Source organism: Lathyrus oleraceus, chromosome 6 (genome assembly GCF_024323335.1).
Source record: "Lathyrus oleraceus cultivar Zhongwan6 chromosome 6, CAAS_Psat_ZW6_1.0, whole genome shotgun sequence".
Classification (NCBI taxonomy): domain Eukaryota; kingdom Viridiplantae; phylum Streptophyta; class Magnoliopsida; order Fabales; family Fabaceae; genus Lathyrus; species Lathyrus oleraceus.
The window spans coordinates 454,938,403-454,963,764 of record NC_066584.1 but is presented as its reverse complement, the minus strand read 5'-3'; the positions used below and the strand labels follow the sequence as shown (position 1 = coordinate 454,963,764).

The following is a 25,362-nucleotide window of genomic DNA, read 5'->3' as shown; positions in this document are numbered from 1 at the left end:
ATGGGATTTATGCTCCCCGTAGAGGTTGAGATCCCATCATTGCGTGTCTTAATGGAAGCTAAGTTGACTGAGGCTGAATGGTGTCAGACCAGATATGATCAGCTGAATTTGATTGAAGAGAAGAGGTTAACTGCCATGTGTCATGGTCAGTTATACCAGCAGAGAATGAAGAAAGCTTTTGATAAGAAGGTCAGACCTCATGTGTTTAGATAAGGTGACCTTGTGCTCAAGAAGATCCTATCTTTCAAACCAAATTCTAGGGGAAAGTGGACTCCTAATTATGAAGGCCCATATGTTGTTAAGAGAGCTTTTTCAGGTGGTGCTTTGATTCTTGCAACTATGGATGGTGAAGATTTCACTCGTCCCGTGAACGTAGATGCAATTAAGAAATACTTCACCTAAAAAAGAAAAGAACAATTTGCTAAGTTGAAAACCCGAAAGGGCGGCTTAGGCATAAATGAGCGTCTCGGTGGATTGAAAACCCGAAAGGGCGATCCAGGAAAAATTTAGAGATATAAAACAGAAAGAATTATCCTGATAAATTGAGTACCCTACCTTTGGGAAATTTATGCAAAAATGATGGATTATGGCAAGTAACTGCATCCTGCTAAACTTCAATTTTGAAGACTTTCTTGAGCACATCATCGAATTCTGATCCCCGGTAGCGGCCAAGAGCACAGTGGATCTCAAGAGTTGGTAGAAGGATTAATGATCATTGTATTAAATGTAGCTGTAGCGGGGTATTCGTTACCTTTAGATTTATTGTAAATCAAAAGTAAATCATACAATTCGAGTCGCCACCGCACTTCTATTTATCCAAAGGAAAGGTTAGAAAGCGAACAAAAACCGAGAAGTTTTATCAAATAAAAAACTAATAAAAATGTCAGAGATCGGGGTAAGGGGGTTGGTTATGCAATGGGAAGGTTTTAAGCACCCAAAACATCCTAGGTACTCCTAGGGAGCCCTTTTCACAATTTGTTGTAAGGTAGGTTGGTATTTGTGAAAATTTGTTTGTGCAAACATGATTGGGGAGATGAGAGAAGAATGTACAAATTATTTACAATTTTGTGTTTGAATGGATAAACCCATTGCCTACGTACCATCTTGAAAAAGATTAGGATCAAAACCTCATAGTTCGGGGTAAAAATCTTAAAAAGAAGTTGGTGAATGTATTGGTCCAAAAGCCTTAAGGTCTTTTGTTATCCAAGGGAGAAAACTCAACCTAAACCCACAAATCCATCATGTGAGGATAGCTTCAACATGCTAGTGAGGGGTTAACCCTATAATAAGCATGGAATACTCATTGTCCATCACTAAGGATATAGGTGAGCATTATATCAACCTCAAGGATAACTCAAACCTAATAGCTAAGGGTTATAAAAACTTTGGCAAGAAGTGGCCATTGAAACCACAAAAACAATTGAGTGAGTTATATTTACCAATGAAAAGCATTTACAAAGTATGGTCAAAATTGACTTAAGAATTCAATTAAAAATAAGTGTTAAGAAAAGAAAGTTTGAAAATCAAAAGCATAATGCTTAGGTTTATAATTCTGAAAACAAATATTAATGTTTGCACAAAAGTTTTGGCTTGGGTTAGAGTGGAGGGAAGAAGAAGAATGGCTAAGGTCCTAAACATACAAAGATGAAGGAGGAGAAATAAAACCAACAATGGAGTTCCCTTCTTGATATCATAGTGATGATCCAATTATCTCCCATCCTTTGGAATAAGCAAGCAAATAAGCAAGTACTCAAGCAATCACGCACACAATCATACAAGCTCCTAGGAATCTTCCAATGGCTTTTGTATCTCTCACTTTAGAAGCTCATGACAATGGTTCTTCCATTAGGCTCAAGTTGGGAATCCCTAGCACAAGAACACACACATCAAAAAATGTTGGTGTAAGCCCTAGAGGCCAATACTTTTTGGTACTTGTATCGAATTATTTATTAATAATAAAAGGCATTTTCTTTATTATGGTTGATTAATAAAGTCCCTGGAATAGGTAGTCCGTTTAATGTATTAAGTGTGACTTAATCATGAGAACACATTAAACATAAGGACACTATTCTTAAAGTATCCATAGTCGAGCTTTAGTGTGAAGTGGGATAACATTAAAGCATTAAGACTATTATGTTTGTAGACTGATGATCACATCTCATGGATCATGGATAAAGAGTTATCAAGTCTTAAACATATGTATGAATATTAGGAGTAATATTTATACCGGATTGACCCGCTATGAGAATACTATATAGAAAGTTATGCAAAGTGTCATAAGTTATTCTCATGGTGATAATGGTGTATACCACTCTTCGACCTGAAACCACTATGGACCCTAGATGTGGAGTCGAGTGCTTTATTGCTGAGCCAACGTTGTCCGTAACTGGATAACCATAAAGACAGTTGATGGGTACTCCACGAAGCATGCTGAGGGACATGAGTGACCTAGATGGAATTTGCCCATCCTGCATAACAGGATAAATGTCTATGGGCCCAATATTGAACTGGACAAGGATGACACGGTCTATGCCTTGTGTTCAATATAGACATAAGGGCAAAAGGGTAATTATACACATAAGTATTATCAAAGAAGGTTTTGTCAGATCACATGACATTTTCGTGTCTTGGGTAGCAGTGATGTGTTGCTAGATACCGCTCACTGTTTATTATGTTAAATGCGTGATTTAATATAATTTCCAACGTCATGAAAACCTACAGGGTCACACACAAAGGACGAATTGATGAGAGATAGAGTAACTAAGGAATACCGTAAGGTACGGTGCCCTTAAGTGAATTATAGAACATCGTAAGGTACGGCGTACTCGAGTAGAATACGAAATATGGTAAGGTACCATGGGCTTAAGTGATTTTGGGTATATTATAAGATATGGGCCAAAATACACTTAAGTGGGCTTTTAGCTTGAAGCCCACACAAGTGGTTTTATAAATAGAACCCTTGTGCAGAAGCATTCATAGCGGTTGCATTATTTTCGTTTTCTCTCACTCTCTCTCTCTCACTCAAAGCCTTCATTCGTACCAGCTAGCACTGAGATTGAAGGAACCCGTTCGTGTGGACTGAGTAGAGACGTTATCATCGTTCAACGTTCGTGATCGCTTCGTGGATATGCATCAAAGGTTTTGATCGTCACAAGAGATCTGCACCAAAGGTTTCGATCGTCACAAGAGGTAAAATTCTATCACTGATCATGACCATTCGTAAGGATCTCAAAAGGAGAAAATTTTAATTTCCGCTGCGTTTTGGACCGCAATTCTCCTTCAAAAAGTTCTATAAGGCAAACAAGGAATGGACAAGATTGAGTTTAGAGATTAGGTCCTTTCAAAGTCTTCAACATTAAGCATTCTAAAGGCATGAGGCCTAGTTGCTCTTTGACATTTATAGCACTCTAAAGGCATGAAGCCTAGTTGCTCTTTGACTTTATTTTTTGCATAGGGAATGTCCTAAAGTCTAAGTCCTTTTGCCCATTTGCATTTGGTTCATAACAATCAAAACAAAACACAAGCATAATAATATATACACAATTATGTGCTCAAGTGAGCAAAAGGCAAATTGCATTAACATAAACATGTGCTCAAGTGAGCAAAGGGCAAAAGCAAATGAATAATATGTACAAGAATATTAAATTGCATTAATGTAAAGTGCAAGAATTAAAAGTTAATGGTCAATAGTTAGAGTTAGTGTGCCATAAGGCAATTTAGCGTTATGTTAAGCAATCGTAAGTGGACTAATGTAGTAGTCACACCTATCTGAGGCCGGTCAATAAAATATAGGCAACCAACATAAGTTAGAGATCTTGATTAGTAAATCAAGCTCCTACAACTTGCCATGCCAAAAGAAGATGAGATATGACCTTGTATTGATTTAGGTTTTTTGCTTGATTAAGAAGCAACCTATCCTTAATGCAAAGCCATTCACTTGATCTTTGGATCAAGATGAATTAGATTTGAATCAAGGAAGATTAAACCTCCTATACATCAAGGCTAACCACCAATCTTTAACTCATTGATCAAAAAGAAAAAAGATGAAGAAGAAGATGGATAAGAATGTACATCAATGGAAATTAAAATGAAGTAATCAACATACATTGACCAAAGATAAATGGAATTAAGGTCAAACAAATAGTAAACAGAAGCAAATTGAAACTTAGAAGTCAAGGAACAAATAAAATATTTTTGGTATTTTTCAAAATTAAAATAATACTTGAATTAAAATAAACAATTAAATGTCAAACTTTAAAATCCATCTCAAATCAACTTTGAAAAGTCCAAATGGATCATCCTAAGTTCAACAAGGTCAAACAAAGTTTGACAAAAAATTTCAGCATTTTTAGAAACCAGAAACTATTTTTAATCAATTAAAATGCATAAAAAATAACCTAATTGAATTGAAATCTCAAATAAATCTCAAATCAATTAATAAATTGATGAGAATATTTTTCATAGATCCATCATCATTCAAAGAGGTTAAGAAAATATTTTTGTATTTTTTGAATATTGAAAACTATTTAAAATGAACTAAAAATAACCAGAAAAGAGAAAATTCATAAAAAATATCAAATGACAAAATAAAAAATATTAAAAATCATTTTTAGAAACTAGAAATTAAAAGAGAAATAATGCAATTGGTCCCATATTTTTTGGAATTAAAATGAGAGAGATATGATTTTTTGAAATAAAATGAAATAAAAAGAAATAAAAGAAATGAAAATCAGAAAAAGAAAAATGAGAAAATACGTGGTGCGTTGGATCCAGGCTCATTAATGGAGCTGGCACATCCAAAGGCTGTGACATGCGCGCGCATCAAACACCTTGGTCAATGAGAAACACAAGGCCATTAAAAAAAGTCATAACAATGAAGAGTGGAGATTAGATCTGGAGAATACATCGCACGGCTCAGATTTGATCTGGCAAACAGACGGTGGTGTACACCACCGTCTTCTCCGGCGAGCTCATCAGTGCCGGTGAGAGTTGCAGACATGGCAATCTCAACCAAATGGAGCGATCTATACATCAATGGAAAGCTGGGGTGATGTACATCACCCCTGTGCCATTTATTTTCATTCTAGATCTCCATGGGAAGAGAAATCAGAGGTGGAAAATGATGGTGTTCAACTTGAACTCAATGGATTTTCAAATTTTAAAGCACAATACAATTGCCTCTGATGAGAGGACTTCAGCCAAACCAATAAATACAAGAAACAAGCTACAATCAGTGTGTTTCGAAGAAGAAAAGTTTGAACATCAACCTTGGAAATATGGATCTGTTGAGCACAATTCTTCACAGCTATTGATTGCAATGTGATATAGAGATAAAGATGAAGCAAGGCCAAGGAATTTTGAGTCTGATAATCAACCAATGTAGTTGAAAATCATGTCTAAAATTTTGAATTGAAAGAGTGAATTCCTTTAGGTATGGTTAGGGAGTGATTCTTGCAGCATAACAGGCGCCTTCAGGTTGTCTAATTATGAAGCCTAGCACTCTTATTTATAGCAGTTGGCAAAGGTAAGCACGAGCATTGTGTGTGCATGAATGAAGAGGGCCTCCATGCATGGGCCTGTACAGGTGCATGGATGGCCCAAATCTTATTGCAAATGAATGCTGATATCACCCTAAGTTGAAATGGACGTGCAAAATTGATGCAATTGGCTTGTGCACACATATTTGACATGGTTTCTAAAAATACACCAAAACTTTCTCCTCTTCGAAAATACCCTTTCCAAAAATAAAACATGGCTTTGTGGGTAATGGTTGGAAAGGTATTGACATGAGGATCAATTGTTATGTTGAACAAAACTTCATTTGGAATTGGGAAATTAGTGAAAATTGGTCATAAAGGTCAAGGTGCAAAACATGTGCATGTGAAAATTTCCAAAAATGACCAACTTTAAGCCCTTCTGTTTCAATGATGAAAGCTTCCAATGGAAAAATCTTCAACATCAAAGTTGTAGATATTTTCAAGGCAATCAATTTGGAATCAAATTTTTCACCATTTGGAATTTTTAGAAGAAAGTTATGGGCACTTGAAGTTGGACTTTTTCACATTTCAATGCCTTTGGTCTAAAGTGACCTATAATGTTTTGCATTATCACATGTATTTATTTTAGGATTATGAAAATTTGTTCAACATAACAAATGAATTAGACATTTTAAAATTTCCAATGAATTTGATCCCACCTCAAAATCATAAAAAATGAGTGAGTTATGTCCTTGGGAAGTTGACATAAAATTAGGGTTTCAGTCAAAATGACCTATAATGTTTTGAAATGGATGATAATCTTACAAGATTCAAATCAATTTTTAATGAACATGAAATTTGTTCATATGGTTCTTAATAACATTTATTCTCTTGGTGTCATCTCCATTTGACAAACACATTAAAAGTTAGGTCTCAGTGTATTTCAAAATAGTCAGATGAATTGACAGATCAACTTCTCAAGTCCATACCTCAAATATTGATGAATTGATGATTGAGGATACTCAGATAAGCTCAAATATGCATGAAATTATGAGTGAAAGAAATTACCTTGATTTTATTTGACCATGGGTTGAGGTTGCTTCATGAGCAAGGCATAGTTGATGCACAAATGAATTAGGGTTTCCTTGGGAAACAAATCTCAAGCCCTTTGGTTTGCTTTGATCAAAATGACAAATTGAGATACTTGGGACGCATATATGATGATTGAGAGCTTTGTGAACCATTTTCATGCTTGCTTTCACCTTCACTTGGCCATATCAATGAGCATAGGGTCTCATAGGAGCCTCAGATCTTATGTTTGCTCAAGCTACAAAACAAAAGATGTTAGTGACATATTTTTGTGCTTTTGGTTAGTAAACAAAATAAGAAAAGCCATAATATACAATTCAAGCGTGCTTGGTGGTCTCAAACCAACTCACAAAAGTCCCACCCTAGGGTTAAGGAGCCAAGATGCTATGATCCTTGAGGCAAATGCAATGTGCAATGTTATGATGCCATGAGGGATCTTAGGGTCAAAATTAGGGTCTTACAGTAGCCCTTTTCCATGTAAATTACTATTTTCAACTTTTGTAAAAAATCTATGGAGTCTTGTCATTTACAGACTACTATTCTATTAAATAAAGTTGAGCTTTTATCTAATTGTTTATACTCTTATTTAATTCAGCCAAATAGTTTTAAATTTTATTATGATCATTCTTGAAATTAAAACTTTAATTAAAAGAATATTTTCTTAAACATATAAAAGCATTAATTTTAAGCAATCAATTTCATTAAAAGGAATTTCAATAGTGGTTTGAAAGCAATAAGCCCTAAGTGTGGAGCATTATTGGTTCTCCCCAAGCAGTAGGTGCGATTCCTCTTTCATCCCCGGAAGCATGATTAGCACCCGGTGTTTGTTGATTTCCCCAGCTGTTAATTCACCGTTCTCCCCAGCTGAGTTTGTGTTGGTTCTCCAACTGAATGTAGACGTCCCGTTACAGCAGTTTGCATTGATGTCAGCAGAACTTTGATTCCCCATAAATCTCCATCAGATTCGCTCCCAGTCAGAGTTTCCTCCTGGTTTATGAGCAACTATTTGTGTTTGCTCCCCTGTAGGGTTGTCTCCCATTTGATATGGTATTGACCTAAAATTCCCCACAGAATTGGTAGTAGTTACCTCGGAAGACCTCCTCTCTTCTTCCTCAGCTAGGGTTGAGCCTTTGAGATGATGATCTTTTCTCCAGCAGTCGTTTCCCTCTTTTGTGGATTGGCTAGGATTTGTATCGATGATTCAGATCAGAGACATTTTATATCCTTTGTGATTGTTTTGTCAGCATAATCCTTATATATATATATATATATATATATATATATATATATATATATATATATATATACACACACACACACACACACATATACATATACACATACACTCATGTAACTTCATTATTGCATCATTACACCTGGTGATTCATTCTTGTGATTTGATCCTCTGTCATGGTGGTACTTTATCCCCATACAGATTTGGTGTGTCTGTCCTCCTTCAATTGTAGAGCGTCAGCCCCCTAAGCAAAAAGACTTTAACCTTTCTCCTTTCTTCACTGAGTTATTTCCTCGTGGATAATTATCATTTCAGCTTCCTCCCAAATTGTTTATCTGGATGGAACCATTCCCCTTGAGTTATGTCCTCATTAGGTTGAGTCTTGATTGACCGTTTCTTTCTAGATCTTACCTAGATAGACATTTCTAGTCCCCTAAGAGTTTATTACCCAGTAACTGGTAATATTCTTCTTGGTTTGCAGTTTGTTACTTCTTGCCCAATACCCGGCAAAAGTAACCCCCTTTTCCCCCCAGCGGATTTGTTTTCACGTCTCCCTAGGAAGTATATCCTTGATATGTTCATCCTAACCGGTGACATATATTTTCTTCCCTTGCTTTAAGTTTATCCTTTATATGTTCATCTTAATCGGTGACAAATATTTTCTTTTTCGTATTCTACCCAGTAAAAAGGTAGTTGCAATCCCTATTTACTTTCCAGAGAGTTAATACTTGATATGTTCATCCTAACCGATGACGAGTTTCCTTCTCTTTGCGGTCTTCTATCCAGTAGCCAGTAGTTATAAATCTTGATTTTGCTCCCCTTGTAGAGTTTATCCTTGATATGTTCACTTTAACCGGTGACGAATATTCTCTTTGCGGTTTTCTATCCAGTAACTGATAGATGTAATCCCTAGTCTTCCCCTTGGAGTTTATCCTTGATATGTGCACCCTAACTGGTAACGGATATACTCCATGTGAGATTTTATTATCTCCGTACCCAGTAACTGGTAGTGGATAATATATTTTTGCTCCTCCTGTGTTGAAGATTGATTGCGTATTTCCTTATTGAAATCGCTGGTCCTGCTTGGTTCGAGTATTTCAGTTTTATTCTGATTTATCTGTTTCCCCTGTAGATGTTCCTTTTCTCCCCGGTTGAGTCTTTCCATTTTCATGGAATTCCTCGTGTCCCCCGGCAATTTTTAAGTCGTAGCCTGGCCTACACACAACCCTTTATCCCATAGAGTCTCTGTCTCATCAGTGAGTTTTCCTTACGTAATGCATTACGCTCCTGCAGACTTTCAGTCTCTCTGAATTCTTTTCCTTTGTGGCAATATTCCCCCACAGAGAGTTTATTTTTAGCATTCGTATCATATGCATCATGAGGTCTCTTAGGGACCAAAATTTGTTTCTATATGTTGTTATTTAAGCCCATTCTACTGAGTCGATACGAAGATTTTAACCTTCACCTCCTCAGTAAGAATGTCCTTAAATAGGGGCAGTTGTAAGACCCCAATTTTGACCCTAAGATCCCTTATGCTATCTCATCATATGCATTGGCATTGTGATCATACCTTGGCATCCTCCTTACCCCTCACCCATTGGGTTTGTTTTGGGAGAGATCATCAAACATTATGTGATTATATCATACTTGTTATTTTACTAACTAAAATACCAAAAATATGTCTTTGCATTTGTCTAACTCTTTTGTAGGTAGGGCACATGGTCACCTTTGATTTATCAAGTTCACATCTAAGGTTTAAGACCCTCATTGCTAAGAGCTCAACTATTAAATGATCCACAATGTCTCTAGGCATAATATATGAGTCTCTATGATCTTTACATGGTATTATGATCAAGAATCCTTCAAGAGTTTGGAATTGGTTTGCCTTGGAAACCCTAGTGCATCTGGGTATCTTGTGTAACTTCTTTACCAAGCTTCTTCAACAATTGATCAAATATTTCAAGGGATATTTACAATATTATCACCTTATGCATATATGATCTCCCATGAGTCCCAAAAGTTAATAGAATTGTAAGTTAGCAAGTTGGTTGATGGTGGTTGACCAAAGGAATTCATCTGATCAAAATTGGGGTCCCCTAGACCCTATCTCCTACAATATTTATCATATGAAAATGATTCTAAGAAAAAAGTTACTCTAAATTACATTACAAACAACTTTAATGTTGAGGTCTAGAGCTATTTTTGCTTGGAAAGTCATTTTTTATGGTGAAAGATTATAGGTCATTTTGTCTAAACCCTAATTTGGAGGTCAATTTCCCAAGGCCATAACTTGCTCAATTTTTATGAGATGAAAGATTTATAAGTGGAACAATCAAATTCAATGTGTCTACTTCAACTTTTATGTTTAGAGTAAGATCTAATTCAACTTTTAAGAGCATGTGATATGAGGATACATTATAGGTCATTTTGGACCAATGCCATTGAATAAGTGATTTCCCTCAAGTTCAAAAATGCATAACTCATTCATCTTAAATCCAAATAAGGTCAAATTGGTAACCATTTTGAATTATTTTGAAAGAGATACAACTTTGATGAAGACACGTTTCTCATTTGAAGCTCACATAAAAAGTTAGCCAAGGTGGATAAGTGAACATATGGTTTGAAACTTTGAAATTTTTTTGATATGTTAAAATTTCCAAACTTCCACTTCAAAATTCATCATGATACAAGATTCAAATAGAAAAGTGTTCAAAATAAGAGTTGTTCCTCTTGATCTAACCTTTCCAAAGAGTCCAATTTCATCCATTTTGGAGAAGGTTCGAGTGGTCTGCGCATGGCTTGAACAGGACATCATCATTTGGCAAAGATCAAACTTCCAACAGCTGTACACATTTGCCTTGCATTCTAATTCACTTTCAGATTCATTCACACTTGATTATGGACCTAATTGAGTGACTTCATGGGCATGTACACGCCCATGCAAGCATGCATCATCCATTGCCAAATTTGGAAGTTGAATTTGAAGGTGCAAATATCACAAGCTGCAGCTATAAATAGAGACCTCTAGCATCATAATTAAGGACCCTTGCGTGCCAGCTTTGCTCCAATGCCCCAAACCCTCACATTTGAAAGGAGAAACCTGAGAATTTTCTTTGAAAATTGAGTTTGAATCTCACTGTTTGGAGATTCAAAACTCCAGGGATCCAAAGCCTTTGTTCCATTCTAATCTACTTCTGCAAGCGTCCTGAGTGAGATCAAGCAAGAATCAAAGCAAAAGTAATCGAATTCTGCACATCATTGAAGGTATTTTCCATATTTTTTCTTCTCTTCGATTCTCTCTTAATTTTCATCAATTCTCTTGAATCCTTGGTTGTCTGAAGTCCTACCAATGTAGGCAAGAAGATTGAGTTGCTCTGAGGTCAAATCGAAGCAACTCAGATCATGTATCTCAAATTTCAACTCCATGTATCTCTTAATATACTTGGAGTTAGGATGAATTGAGGTCAGATTCGTGATCAATGCCATTTTTACTTTGAAATCATGTCCTTCTTTTTTATTTTTGTGATGGTGATGAGTGAACTAGTCCGACCAGGGTCGCCTGAGAAGATGACCGGCGTTTTGCTCCGGTGATGAGCTGGAATGGTTTAGAGCCACATGATTACTTTATTTTGTTTTAATCACGAGCGTTGGTTTTGAATACCGTTGGTGTGGCGCGCTGACTCAAGTGCATAGTGGAACGCGCGTTTGGATCCACTTGATATGCCACCTCAATTAATGAGAGAGATCAAGTGGTCCACGTTTTTTTTCTGATTATTTGAATTTCATTTTAATTGTGTTATTTTCCTTAATTCATATTAATTTTAATATTGATCCAAAAAATATGAGTTTCACAAAAAAATAAATATATAAAATCCTCTTTCATTTTCTGAATTAAAATTATTTTTTGGATCATTATTAATATTTTTCATGATTTAATTGTTTTTGTGCATATTTTTTTAATTGTTTAAAATACTTTTAAGTTTCCAAAAATTATGAAATTTTTTCTCCAACGTCCTTTGACCTTCTTTGACCTATGATAAATCTCATGGTCATTTCTTTGGTGTTTTGATGAGGTTTTAGGAAATTGGTCAACCATAATTTAATTTAATGCATATTTTTATTATTTTTAATTATTTAAATGCCAAATTAATTGTGTAGAGCCATTTTAATTGACTTGGTGAGTTTGGCGTATGTTGTTGGGCCTTGGTCAAGGTTGATTTGACTTTGTTAGGTTAAGAACATTGGATTTAGGGGATTGATGTAATGTACATTCCATCTCCCAAAATGAATGAATGATCTTAATTTGATAAAAGTCCTCCTTTGACCAATTTGTGTTGAATCCATTCCCCCCTCTTCATCTCATTCCCCTTCTTCATTCATTCATGTCATGGACCTATGACATCTCTATATCCTAAGGCTAGTTGATTGCAAAATCAGCATGAGTATGGATGAGATTAGATCCCCCATTTTGCATATTTTTGTGTGTGTGGTATGTTTCATGAGCATAGTTCATTATACTATGTCTCTAACATGCATTAACACCAAAAATCTATTGCCCGACCTCAAATAGTTGTGACTTCTATATAAGTCCAATTACGATTGCTTAACATAGCGCTAAATTTTTGACACAAAAGGTATAACATTCTAGTTAGTGAGATTGTAAGTCTCCACTCTTTCATGGTATTGTGTGGAAACTTGGTCTTTTTTCCTTCCTTTGGAAGATGTCTTGGTTCAAGAATCCATGCTTGTGATAAGTGGGTTGAGTGTTCTCCAAAGAATGACTTAAACAAAACAAAGCAAAAGCAATACTAACTTCTAATCAACTAACAACTAACATTTAATTTCAAGTCATTTACTTTTATGCACTTTAATTTTTAAGCTTTTAATTCATTTGTCATTATTCATACCATTCAATTTGTTTACTTTAATGCTATTTTCACTTTGCCCACTTGGGCCATATTTTGTGATACATTGTGTTTGTATATACTTGTTTGTTTGTTTGGTCTTTTGACCTTAATGTACATAATAAGAACAAAAACCCTAAAAAAACATCTTGTGTGGACTGTTGGTTTGATATGAGACTATTGGACTTAGAATTTAGGCAACATTCCCTATGCAAAGGACTTGGGCAATGCCAACTTTCATGAAACCAAGTGCTTGCAAAATGAACATTCATCTGATACAATATTGAAGATCCATTTGAGTTCATCTACAACATGATCATTGTGAAACTGTTATTTTGAACATGTGTCTCATGCCATCTCTGAAGTCATCTGATACATGGGAAATTTTGAAGAAGATCATGGAGTTGCTAAGCTTGGATGTGGCTATCTTTATTTGATGCCTTGCTCTTTATCTTGCTATTTGTGTACTGATTTTGCTTGATTCTAAAGTCCAAGGGAAATTTGGGTGTCTATATGACATTCTTGTCTATTGGATTGCAACCCATTGGTCAGATCTTTTCAACTCTCAACTTTTAAATTTGTGCTTAGGATTAGTCCCTTCATCTTCTCCTCATTTCTTTAATTTTAAATCTCTCCCTCCTTTTAAAATCTTCTTTGCTTGTGTTTGTTTTCTAAACTTAGACCATTTTGCAAATTAGAAACTTTGGCCTTATGCCATTGCATTTTTAAACTCTTTTCTTAATCAAACTTGTAAATGAACTTAACTATACTTGACTTAAAATTTCAAAATCCAAAAAGAACTAACACTCATTAAAACCTTTTTTTTAGGCCTTTTGTGCCTTTGTTAAACCTAAATTTTTGTTAAAAGCAATGCACTCACTTTGAAATTGATACCACAAACTATAAGGTTTTGATCCCTCATTTTTATGTTGGTACGTAAGCACAAGTCCAAAGGTCTTGTCAAACACAAAAAATATAATTAATTAATTCTTTTCTCATCCCCCCATTCTATTTATTACAAACATCATTTGTACAAAAACATATATGCACACAAGAAAATGCTCCCTAGGAGTACCTAGGACACTTTGGGTGTTAACACCTTCCCTCTGTGTAACCAACCCCCTTACTTGTAATCTCTGGCATTTTATTAGTTTTGATTTGAAAACTTCTTATCTTTTGGGTTTTGTTCGTACTTTTCCCTTTTCCCTTGGAAACAATAAAAGTGCGGTGGTGACTCTGGTTTTATTGACGTTTAGCTTATCCATAGCTTGATGGTCATAAATTTACCTCTACAACTTGTACTCATCTTCATATGGTTTAGACAAAAAAGCATCACCATTAGATACATCAAGCATTTTTCTTAATGAGGGGAACAATCCAATGTAGAATTTCTTTAATTCAATGCATATTGGTATCCCGTGGTGGAGACATTGTCTAAGCAACTCTTTAAATCCTTCATAAGCATCAAACAAAGATTCATCATCTCATTGTCTAAATGAAGTGATCTCGTTCCTCATTTTAGCATTCTTGATAGGAGGAAAATACTTAGCTAAATTGTTTCCAACTAAAGCATTCCATGTGGCTGTGGAATTTGGCTTTAGGGAGTTCATCCAACTCTTGGCTCTGTCCCTTAGACAGCATCAGAAAAGTCTCAACCTCAAGGCGTCATTTGTAATTCCAGGAATCTTGAAGTTACTTGTCGCTTTCATAAATTGTCTCAAATACGAGTGTGGATCTTCATTTGAAGTTCCTGAGTTTCGACCAATGGCTTGCAATATTTGAAACATCATTGGTTTAAAATTAAATTGGGCCATAGTGATATCTGGAAGAATAATACTTGTGTTCATGGCATTGGGATCAAATACTGCACAATCTCTAATGTTTCTTGCTCTATTATTGGCAATGCCAGTAATTCAGTGTCTGATGTGACTATAACTTCTTGATATGGCTCCTCTTCTACTTCAAAAAAATATGAAAATGAGGAGGGATTCCTGGTAAGTGTCCAAAAGCTTGAAATCTCCTAAGCAGTATGAATGTTCTTTCAAGTTCAGGAACTCCTATGTATATTAGATTTAACAACCAGCGTATGCAACATCTAAGCTCCTCCTGTGTCACCAGAGTACAAAAAATGTCAGAAGCTCAGATGCTCGTTTAACAAGAAATAATGTTTAATATAAAATCAAAATGTTAGTTTTGACACACTCTCCGACAGCGGCGCCAAAAACTTGTTGGTTGAAAACATGTGATGTCACATGCAAGTATACATGTATGCTTTAAGTGGCAAGTGATAAAATAGTAAGGATGTAGAACCCAAATGAGTGGAAAGTAACTTATAATCATTTTGTAAATAACAATCTTTTATAAATGAGCATGAGCAAGATAAAAATAGTTTATGGTTTCCATATGTTCAGTTTAGTCGCGACAATATCAAAAACAATGTTAAGAAAGTAAGTGAGTTCAATAATATGGAGCATGTTGGGAAATGATCCATTTATATAACTTGTCATTTATGTGGACATGATGTGTTATGTCGTGGCATGTGAGGTCATAAAGTGATTTAAAGGTGCATCGCTACAGCATCATAAGCATTTACATTAAAGCAACGAGATAAATCTCTAAGCCTCACTTGTAACCTTCATGCATGTCTGGATTTATTCTGAATTTCCTCTATGATTGTAGATATTTATCATTAAGCTAACTAATCTAGTGAATATCTCTATCATACTATTTTCAATTATTTTTATATGAAATCCACTTGTTACTGGATCTCTCACAACAACAAACTTATATCTTTTCCCAAATTGATCAGTCAAAGAAGCATATTTATAACATTTTAACACATGATGAAACAAAGAATTAACAACACATCATTTAAAGTGAAAGACTATATTATATTAACTTTCCATTGCTCAATATAAAAAGGTTTAACTCATATTGAGCGTAGTACATACAACAATACCGGTTCCTAAACTAATCATTTTTAAACACATGGTGAAAAAGAAATAAAAACCTAAGAGTAACTTCTTCGTCTTCTTCCAAGGATTACTCACTAAGAGACGACTTCTGTCATGTCAGGTACTAATAGCATACACTTGAAAGGATGAGAAGAAGAATCTCTACTCTATTAAGCTCACTTTACTCACTAGTTTTCTCTCTTAGTGTTTCTCTCTAAATACTGTTGAGCTCTTTTCATTTCTTCAAGAGCTCATTTTATAGTTACTTTAACTAGGGTTTTGTGCATTATCTTGGAGCACGAGCTTATGGATAACATGAAATCAATCCCAAAGAAAACAAAAACATTCCCTCAATTTCTTCCAATTCAAACACAAGCAAAATCAAGTGCATACATCAATGGGGGATAAGGTGTAATGTGGCAGGCTGACAGCGCATAAAATCAGGCAGCACTGTCCTTTGCAGCAGCGGGGCACTCTAGTGGATGTATTATGGTATAAAACTTTGTCTTTTAGCACCTCACTCTTATCCTTTTGCAAGATCAATTCAATTATTCTTCCATCTGGAGATTCCTGCCACGTGTGCCTTGAGAATGTGATTGATGGTTCTTTTTTTAGTCACAACTGCCTCCAATTTTCCACTTCCTTTGGGGGAAAAGCTGATGATCCAGATTCTCGTGCCAGGCGTTATCAGAAGTTAACTCTACACAAGAAACAAACACAATAAAACTAACCAAAAAGAGAGCATCTATTGTGCTCTTCATAAACTACTCTAACATAACAAAATGCAATTAATTAAACTATCGAATGATGAAAATAGAAAGATAAATTAAAGTATTAAGTGTTATAATATCTCACAAAATGTGAGTTATCAATGACCATAATTATGTAACATTCATAACTATCAAGGTCATGAAAGATGGATTAAAGAATGTAGCTATAAATATACAGAACATGACAAATAAAGATATCATTTATTAACTTATAAGTCATATTGATGTTTTGCTTGTCCACTACAAATACTGTCACATATATTGTACTTTTCGCAGACACACAAACACTTCGGAGATTAGGTCAATAACGAACGTAAGTGTGAGGTTCAAAGTTTAGAATTATGTATACTTTAGTATGAATTGTTCTTAGATTTTATTATATGTTAAGGTAGGAGTGTACATGGATTGGGTCAACCCATAAAACCCAGTTAAACTCATCTAAAAATTTAAAAAAGTGGGTTGGATCGGTTAATTTGATAGATATGAGTTTAAAATCTAAAAAACCCATTAAAAAATTGGGTTTCAGGTAAAACCATACCCAAACCCAAAACACCCACAAACCCACTAATCAAATATTTATTATTATAATTTTAATGATTTTGATGAATATTAACTTAGTTGATGCAATTTTAATCTCTTAACATTTACTGTTTTAGTGAACCATGACTTTAACTAATTTTAAATGTTTCACTCTTTAGTTATTTTGATGCTAATATAATTTTATGTGATGCAACTTTAATTTGTTGCTAGTATTTTATGATAACTTTTATTAGTTGATGATATGATTTATTATTATATGATGCTAAAAGATAATAAAATTGTTTATCTAACTATTTTTAAGAAGATAAAAATGTAGAGTAATTTTTATGAAAAAAATAAGATGACTCATCATTTAGTCATTTAATATTAATAAAACAAAAAAATTATTTGGAACCCCTACAATCCAACCTAACCTAACCCAAAAATGAGTGGATTTTTCCAAATCGGCCTATTGATGTAACAAATGATTATTTTATCTCACCCAAATTGAAGCGTCCTATATGATTTGGGAATTAGATTTGATTAAATCCAACCCAAACCAACTCACGTACACCCCTATGTGAAGGATCTATGATTCATCATTTTCCTAATTGAGAGGTCCTAAAATATTCTTTGAGGACAACTATCACAAAGGTAGGTGTTAGAAGATATTGTTGACTTTATTATGCGACGATCCTCATCAGTTAATCAACTCCTACCATGTCCTTTTAGAGGTGAAGATGAACATGTCCCAATTTGCTTTATCTCATGTGATTGAGTGATCCAATATCTAATAGTTTAAACCTCGACCAAGTTTGAAATAATATTTTTTCATCGTCTTTAGGTAATACTCAACTTTAATCTTATCTTTTAACTATGACCAATTGGAATCAATTGAAGTCTACATTCATCATATTCACAAATTAGCCATTAATTATTGGGAAATTAGCTATTATTAGAGTACTCAAATAATTTTTCTCTTTACTCTCTTAAAAAAAACATCTATAATATTTCTCTTTAGGCTCTTAATACACCCTCTTAAAAAAAACATAAAAAAAAACATCTATAATCACTAATGAGAATTAAAAATGAAAAAGAAAAAACATAGTAGCTGCCAACCAAATCAAACGAACAAAGTCAAAGTGAACGAGTCTTCGCCCGTCCCACTAAAATAAAATGCCGTCCACCACCCTTCAACCCAACCCAACGGTAACAAAACCAAACCAAAACTAAACAAAACATAACATAGTCAAACAAAACAAACAACCAAAAACAATTCCTACGTTGTTTCTGCTGTCCCATGAAACCGTCTTTGTTTCTTACCAGTTAACACACTTTCCCGCGTCACCATTATTCTTTTCTTTTCTTCCCTCCCACTCCTTCTCCAAACACCCCCTCAAACACAACACTTTTTCATAACAACCTCATTCTCCTCGTCCAATTCAATATTATTTCCAACCATGTCCTTCTTTTTCTTCCTCCTTCTCTTTCTCTTCTCCTCTTTTCTCACCCCCTCTCTTTCTCAACCACCTCCCCTCAAAGGCTTCCTCATCAACTGCGGTTCTCCGTCGAAAACCATCATCGATAGCCATTCATGGCTTCCCGATTCGAACTTCATCTCATCAGGCACACCGAGAAACATAACCTCCTCAGTTCTAATTCCAACTCTTAAAACCCTTCGTTCTTTCCCTCTACAGGTGAAAAAACACTGCTACAATATTCCTGTGTATCGCGGCGCAAAGTACTTGGTGCGGACTACTTTTTTCTACGGAGGAGTCAACGGTCCTGATCACCCTTCGCCGCCGGTGTTTGATCAGATCGTTGACGGGACTCTATGGACCGTGGTTAATACTACAGAAGATTATGCTATTGGAAATTCAACTTTTTATGAAGGGGTTTTCTTAGCTAAGGGCAAGTTTTTGAGCTTCTGTATTGGATCAAATAGTTATACGGATTCTGATCCGTTTGTATCTGCTTTGGAGTTTTTGATTCTTGGGGAATCACTCTATAATACTACTGATTTCAAGAACTTTGCTATTGGTTTGGTTGGTAGACACAGCTTTGGTTACTCCGGTGTACCTATTAGGTTGGTGATATCATAATCTTTTGGTTATAGCTGTAGTATTGCGACGCTGATTGCAGTTATCGCGTGAATTAACCTCACAATTTGTTCTTTTTCTAAGCTGTTCTCAACTTATTTTTATAAACTTAGATTGTTAAATATTGAAGTTGTATTGGATTGGATTTCCACAGCTTTGTTTTCTTTTATAACAAATTCATTTCATTCTTGTTCAAATTTTTTAGTCATCTTTAATTTCGGTTTTGTGATTTTTTTGTTATTAGATATCCTGATGATCAATTCGACCGTATTTGGGAGCCGTTTGGGCAAGGTAATTCGACCAAAGCAAACACTGACAATGTTTCTGTTTCTGGCTTTTGGAATCTTCCGCCTTCAAAGGTATTCGAAACACATCTAGGATCGGATCAGTTAGAATCCTTGGAACTGAGATGGCCTACAGCATCGCTTCCAAGCTCGAAATACTACATTGCTCTATACTTTGCTGACAACACTGGTGGATCAAGAATTTTTAACATAAGTGTAAATGGTGTACATTATTACCGCGATTTGAATGCGATCCCATCCGGTGTTGTTGTCTTTGCCAACCAATGGCCTCTTTCTGGTCCTACAACAATAACTTTAACTCCTTCAGCTAGTTCATCTTTGGGGCCCCTAATTAATGCGGGCGAAATTTTTAATGTCTTGTCTCTTGGAGGAAGAACTTCTACTCGCGATGGTATAGCTTCTGATTTCATTTTTCTTTGCTTAATTTTTAGCATGCTTGTATGTTAATCATGAACATAAAATGTGTACTTTCTATCGACAGTTATTGCTCTGGAAAGGGTTAAAAAGAGTCTTCGAAATCCTCCACTTGATTGGAGTGGTGATCCTTGTATGCCTCGACAGTACTCATGGACCGGTGTCACATGCTCAGAAGGATCGAATATCCGTGTAGTGACTTTGTAAGCTCTGATTCGAGTCGTTATTAATTACAGCATAATACTAATACCATGTAAATGAAAGGCTTACTCTTGGTTTCTTGTTATTTTCAGAAATTTGACGAGTATGGATCTTTCAGGATCTTTATCGCCTTTTGTTGCCAATATGACAGCACTGACTAACATGTAGGTTCTCGGGTTTAAATGTATCGGTTAATGAAATGTAATATTTTATTTTATTTTGATGCGGAAACCATTTCCTTGTTGCAGCTGGCTCGGAAATAACAGTTTATCTGGACAGATCCCCAACCTCCGTTCGTTAACGATGTTGGAGACACTGTAAGTTTATCTTAGCATCATTCAAGTGTTTGAAATCTGAGATAACTTCAATATATTCATAGAGTTCGGCATTCGAATATTGTTATTGTGTTTTAAGGCACCTGGACGACAATCAATTCAGTGGAGAGATTCCCTCGTCCCTAGGGAACATCGGCGGCTTAAAAGAAGTGTAAGTTCTACTTCTACTCGTTATTACAACCAACTTGCGTTTCCCTTGCTAATAGTAATCGATTCGCTGTATTTTGCTGTAAGCAGATTTTTACAAAACAACAATTTAACCGGTCAAGTTCCAGCAAACCTCATTGGAAAACCGGGATTGATCGTCAGGTAAATAAGTAAACCTTTTCAATTGTTGCCATCACGAGTTCTACTATTGTTAGTTTTCTGATATCTGCATATATTTATCGACAGAACTTCTGGAAATAATTTCTTGTCACCTCCAGCACCTTGATATATAAAGACTTCCTCTCTGTCAAGATTCTTTCGCGCTTAGATTATTCCCAATTTGGTGAAAATTCTTCATTTTCAACTCTAAACAGAAGATCAAAGTTCAATACAACCTTCTCTTGTTGAAGAGCATACAGATTTATTGTTTTGGCTTGGAGTATACTTTCGTATCGGCGCAACAGATTCGTTCAATTTGGTTCTCAGTTCCTCGAAAATTGTAATGTTCTTCGAATTTGTATCTTTACATATCATTGTATAGTCATTATTTATTATTTTATAACAAAAATTTACACTGGTTTACAAACATAAACATGTCTATAGATAATCACTTTTCCTATTGTGATTCAAGATAAGTCATTTTAAGTGATAGACAAAAATATTCCTTCAAAAAAATATTCCTTACAAGTCACATCTCAATGATTAGAAGAATTTAAACTTAAGGCCATGCATCTGAACACACCTAGATTATATGCTGACCCATCTCTAAAACTAACCCTTTGTACCGTATAAAGGTAGGTTCTAATTTAGTCGGGACTAGGCGTGCGCCGAAATTGTACTATCAATGTTTTAAAAATCGAACCAACGAAATCTCCATATCATAGCTAGCTCAACAACTTACCGTGACAGAATCGCGCGATGGCCATTCAAATAACTGAAGTGTGAACGATATTTACGACCCGTTTTGTTCGGCTTTATAATAATATTAGTTTTTCCAAAAGATCTTACCACTTGTTGATAATTGATTTAGCATTCTCTGATGAAATGTTTGTGGCTGATAGATACCCATCCTCATGTGGGACTCACATGCTGAGAAACTCTGCATTCATCATGTGAAAATTTCTACTTATTGGAATCTAGTGATGCTAACCCCAAAGCAATGCATGCATAATCTCAATGATTATACAAGTCAAAAAATTTACATTCTAATAATTTCTCAGATCCATTCAAATTAACACCTATTCTCTTTTCTTTTCTTTTTTGTTACAAAAATTAACACCTATTCTACACCAAACCAACATTAACATAGTTTGTTGAAATAAAGTAAAAAAAAAAAACAAATAAACAAAATTAACAAACTTATTTCAAAACCCTGAGGATCAAACTTGAACTGCATAATTTTTGAACTTTGAAGTTGATTACATTACCTCTCTAATTTACCCTTCTTAAGTGGAAATAGTGGAGGCAAAGCACTGTTCTTCATTTGTGTACAAATTGGAACATTAATCATTGGTCTAATTCTAATAGTAGCTGATCTTGTTCTCTCCAACCCTTTCTTTATCCTCTTCACATGTTGATTCTCTTTGTTTCTCGAGCCTTCTTTAGCAGCCGCGTCGCCGAGCGAGCTAGCGTTAGAAGACGAAGACGATGAAGACGAGGAAGGCGATAAAGAAGAAGCTCTTTGTTTCTTCAACCTTAATAACTCTTTCCATAGAACAGTGCACTTTGGTGGCCTTGGTGATGGATCATCATCAACAAACCAATTTACTCTACTACTATCTTCTTTGTTGTTGACTACAACTTCAATCACTTCCTCTTCATGTTCATGTTCTCCTTCTTCTTCTTCTCCTTCTAATTCTACTTCAACGTCTTTTGCTTTCAGGTTGATCTTGTTGAGCTTCTCTAGATGTTGCATCTGCCAAAAAGGAAGGATTTTGCCTTCAAAGAAAAGTTCATCAGCTGATAAAACTGTGTTGTTGTTTGTCATGTTGTTGTTTGACAGAAACTCAAACTGATCTGTGTTCTTTGTTTTTTCATGTTGGTCTTTCTCTTGGTAAAGAGGATTTGGACTTATAGTGATGAAGTTGTTTTCATCTAGAAACTCTGCTGAGAAAGATATTCTAGGACTTGAAGGAGCATCACTAGATCTGAGGTTAACTTGAACAGGTTCAGATTCAAGAGAGACCATGTTAATGTTTTTGATGTTGAGAGTACTAAGAGATGAGATGAGAGGATATTGAGAGGTTCTATTATATGCATGAGAATTGTGATGATTTATAAAAGGTGAAAAGAGTTTTTTTTAAATGATGGTATATTTAATTATTGGTTTATTACTTTGTTTTTTAACTTTAAGAAGTTTGTGATTATAAAAATAAAATGGTCTGGTTAATTTGAAACAGGTGACTTATGGTTCTGTTTAGAATATAGGGACAGCACATGGGTGCCTTGGGAAGTAAAAGACAAAAGCTTTTCATTAGCCATTTTCTTTTTATGAAAGCTTAGACTCTAAAATACATGTGTATGTATGCTTACTATTATGCACTCTCACAAAAGTGTGATGCATCTTTTTAAATTGATGGCAACAGAAATTGATGATTTCTTAATGTATCTTTTATGTATCTTAGCCACCACGTAAAATTAAATTTAGTTCTTGGAGATATATCTTCGAACGTATCAAATTCTGAATGAACGTTAATATATTCTGAAAATGCATCTCCGTAACAATTTAAAATATAATATACATCACATTTAAAAGTTATTACACACGTGAATTAGATCGGAGATGCATCTTCGTGCATATTCTGAAGATACATCTCTGTAATATATCAGAACATAACTTTTTATGTTATGTTATGTTTCTGTGTATTTAGATGCTGATTTAAACTATATCATAAAATCGAAAATAAAAAATAGACGTACATAAATATAGATGGTCCAAAAATGATATATATATATATATATATATATATATATATATATATATATATATAAAAAAAGACCAATAAATGTCAAAAATGCCATACAATTAAGACCAATAAAATAGGATTATGTCAAAATGAAATCCAGATAAACATGGAGTGACATGAGGAGAAGCACAAACCCTAGAAGTAGATGGCTTTGCATGACCAGAGGGACCCGGAGCCTCCGGAACCTGCTGACTCTTCTCCCGCCACAATGATGCGTGTTAAACAACCCTCCGGTGCCTCAGTATATCATGTCTATCAGCCATTATGCATGCAAGTTAAAGTAGAGCAGACCATTAGTGCAGACACACACAAGCAAGAAAAAAAATAGTGCAAGAAATTTCGGAGATGCATCTCCGAAATCTGAAAAACTAAAACGCTGAAATATTTCGGAGATGCATCTCCGAAATTTTCCACAACTCATTACTTGTGTCTATGATGTCAATGTACCCCATGCAATCTTAAAAAAACTTGCTTTGATCACCATTTTCAGCCAACAAACATCTAATACATTATGCCTAAACTTCTTAAATGCTATTTCTACTCATTTCTAACTCTAATAATTGATTTCTACTCATTTACACAAACTCAAAAATTTATCGAAAATTCAAAAAACTTACAAGTTGATGTTTTAAATGTTGTTTCTGATGTTAGAGATTATGAATGAAGTTCCATTAAGCCTTGATGATTGAGTTTTGAGTTGGTGCAGAGAAAAATTTGAGAGTTTGAAGAATGATTTTGAGAAAAATGAGAAATGAGGAAGGAGAAGGGTCTGACGCGATTTAGCTTCCAAAATATTTCGGAGATGCATCTCCGAAATATTTTAACGTTAACTGACCTTTTGGTGCGTCCAAAGATGTTTCTCCAAAATCAGAGAGCATTTATGTATTTTTGCATAGTGCGTAAGAAGCATATGGGGTACACTAAGAAATGTTGAAGAAATTAATAACAATTATCAAAATTGTTCTGGGCCGGTAAAAAATCTAATAAAGAAAGGTCCGTTTAGTATTCTAAAGAAGACTCAATAACCGGATCAATCCAATAATAAATACTTCTACACATGCAATGCATAAGTAAATTCTTACTTTCCATACTTCAATATCCTCTTTTTGGATTCATTAACTGATTTGGTGTTAGAGAGATAATCTTACTGGTCCACTTTCCGTGATTCACCACATACGAGACTTGCAACACCACATCAGGAGTCCAACACTATAATTTAAACATAATTTTGGTTTCAATCTAGAACAAACATAAATTATCCTACAAGTAGTTGATGAATGCTATACTTGGATTGAGCATAACTCAAACTTATAAAATCGAATTGTAAGGTGATGATTACTCCTATTTATAAATATATTTTCTTGTCATATCTCATTTGACATGTGACTCTTTAATACACTCCCTTATGCAGAGCCGTCTCAAGTTTTTAGAAACTCTGTGCAAGTTAGACATAGTTTAACCATGTCAAAATAAATAGAGATTCTATTTAATCACAATTTAAATTTAACAGATATTTTATGAGGTCCTATTTAACTAAAATTTAACTATAACAAATTTGGAGCCTTGTGTAATAGTTCGTCTTGCACGTCCTCAAAGACGGCTCCACACTTATGCCAGCACGTGGATATAAATGATAGTGATCCGTAACGGAAACCTAATAACAAGTGACCAAACAAATCAATAGATTCGTATACCAAATTTGGATTGAATATAATTCAATCTTATAAAATCGATTTATTAGGTGGAGATTATGATAACTTAAAACATATTTAGAGACAATATCTTATCTGATTTGCTCCGAGAATCCCTCCTGACTTTAGTTCTTAGTCATAGAAAATAGTCAAGAGTAAAATATAAATTACTTGACTTTGTTTAAATGACTCCAACTATATCATATTTGGGTGTAAGGTTACTAAAATGGCCTTGCACCAGCTAAGTATTTATGTAC

At 34.8% G+C, this 25,362-nt stretch overlaps 2 protein-coding genes and 1 non-coding gene across 3 annotated transcripts; 2 read left to right on the top strand and 1 right to left on the bottom strand.

Moving 5' to 3' along the window:
- Positions 1 to 14,117: 14,117 nt before the first annotated feature.
- Positions 14,118 to 14,224, top strand: LOC127099218 (small nucleolar RNA R71). Its single transcript, XR_007793748.1, has one exon. It is a non-coding gene; the product is annotated as a small nucleolar RNA R71 (small nucleolar RNA).
- A 3,914-nt stretch (positions 14,225 to 18,138) lies between these two features.
- On the top strand, positions 18,139 to 21,067 carry LOC127091304 (putative leucine-rich repeat receptor-like serine/threonine-protein kinase At2g14440). The gene is made up of 8 exons (XM_051029915.1): positions 18,139 to 19,033; positions 19,291 to 19,742; positions 19,833 to 19,968; positions 20,059 to 20,130; positions 20,215 to 20,283; positions 20,381 to 20,452; positions 20,539 to 20,610; positions 20,695 to 21,067. Exons 1-8 carry the CDS (start codon positions 18,408 to 18,410, stop codon positions 20,732 to 20,734), a joined length of 1,539 nt encoding a protein of 512 aa, XP_050885872.1. The 5' UTR covers positions 18,139 to 18,407; the 3' UTR covers positions 20,735 to 21,067.
- A 42-nt stretch (positions 21,068 to 21,109) lies between these two features.
- Positions 21,110 to 22,742, bottom strand: LOC127091305 (uncharacterized). Its single transcript, XM_051029916.1, has 2 exons — positions 21,876 to 22,742; positions 21,110 to 21,547 (listed from the first exon to the last, which is right to left on the bottom strand). Exons 1-2 carry the CDS (start codon positions 22,634 to 22,636, stop codon positions 21,520 to 21,522), a joined length of 789 nt encoding a protein of 262 aa, XP_050885873.1. The 5' UTR covers positions 22,637 to 22,742; the 3' UTR covers positions 21,110 to 21,519.
- Between the last annotated feature and the right edge of the window lie 2,620 nt (positions 22,743 to 25,362).

Excerpts from the sequence above, each read along its gene's own strand:
- LOC127091304 (XM_051029915.1), top strand. The coding sequence starts at position 18,408 with ATGTCCTTCTTTTTCTTCCTCCTTCTCTTTCTCTTCTCCTCTTTTCTC. Across the intron at positions 19,034-19,290 it reads TACTCCGGTGTACCTATTAG|ATATCCTGATGATCAATTCG; the intron begins GTTGGTGATATC and ends TTTTGTTATTAG. Across the intron at positions 20,284-20,380 it reads TTAACGATGTTGGAGACACT|GCACCTGGACGACAATCAAT; the intron begins GTAAGTTTATCT and ends TTGTGTTTTAAG.
- LOC127091305 (XM_051029916.1), bottom strand. The coding sequence starts at position 22,636 with ATGGTCTCTCTTGAATCTGAACCTGTTCAAGTTAACCTCAGATCTAGT. Across the intron at positions 21,548-21,875 it reads AAGAAGGGTAAATTAGAGAG|AGTTTCTCAGCATGTGAGTC; the intron begins GTAATGTAATCA and ends TGATGAATGCAG.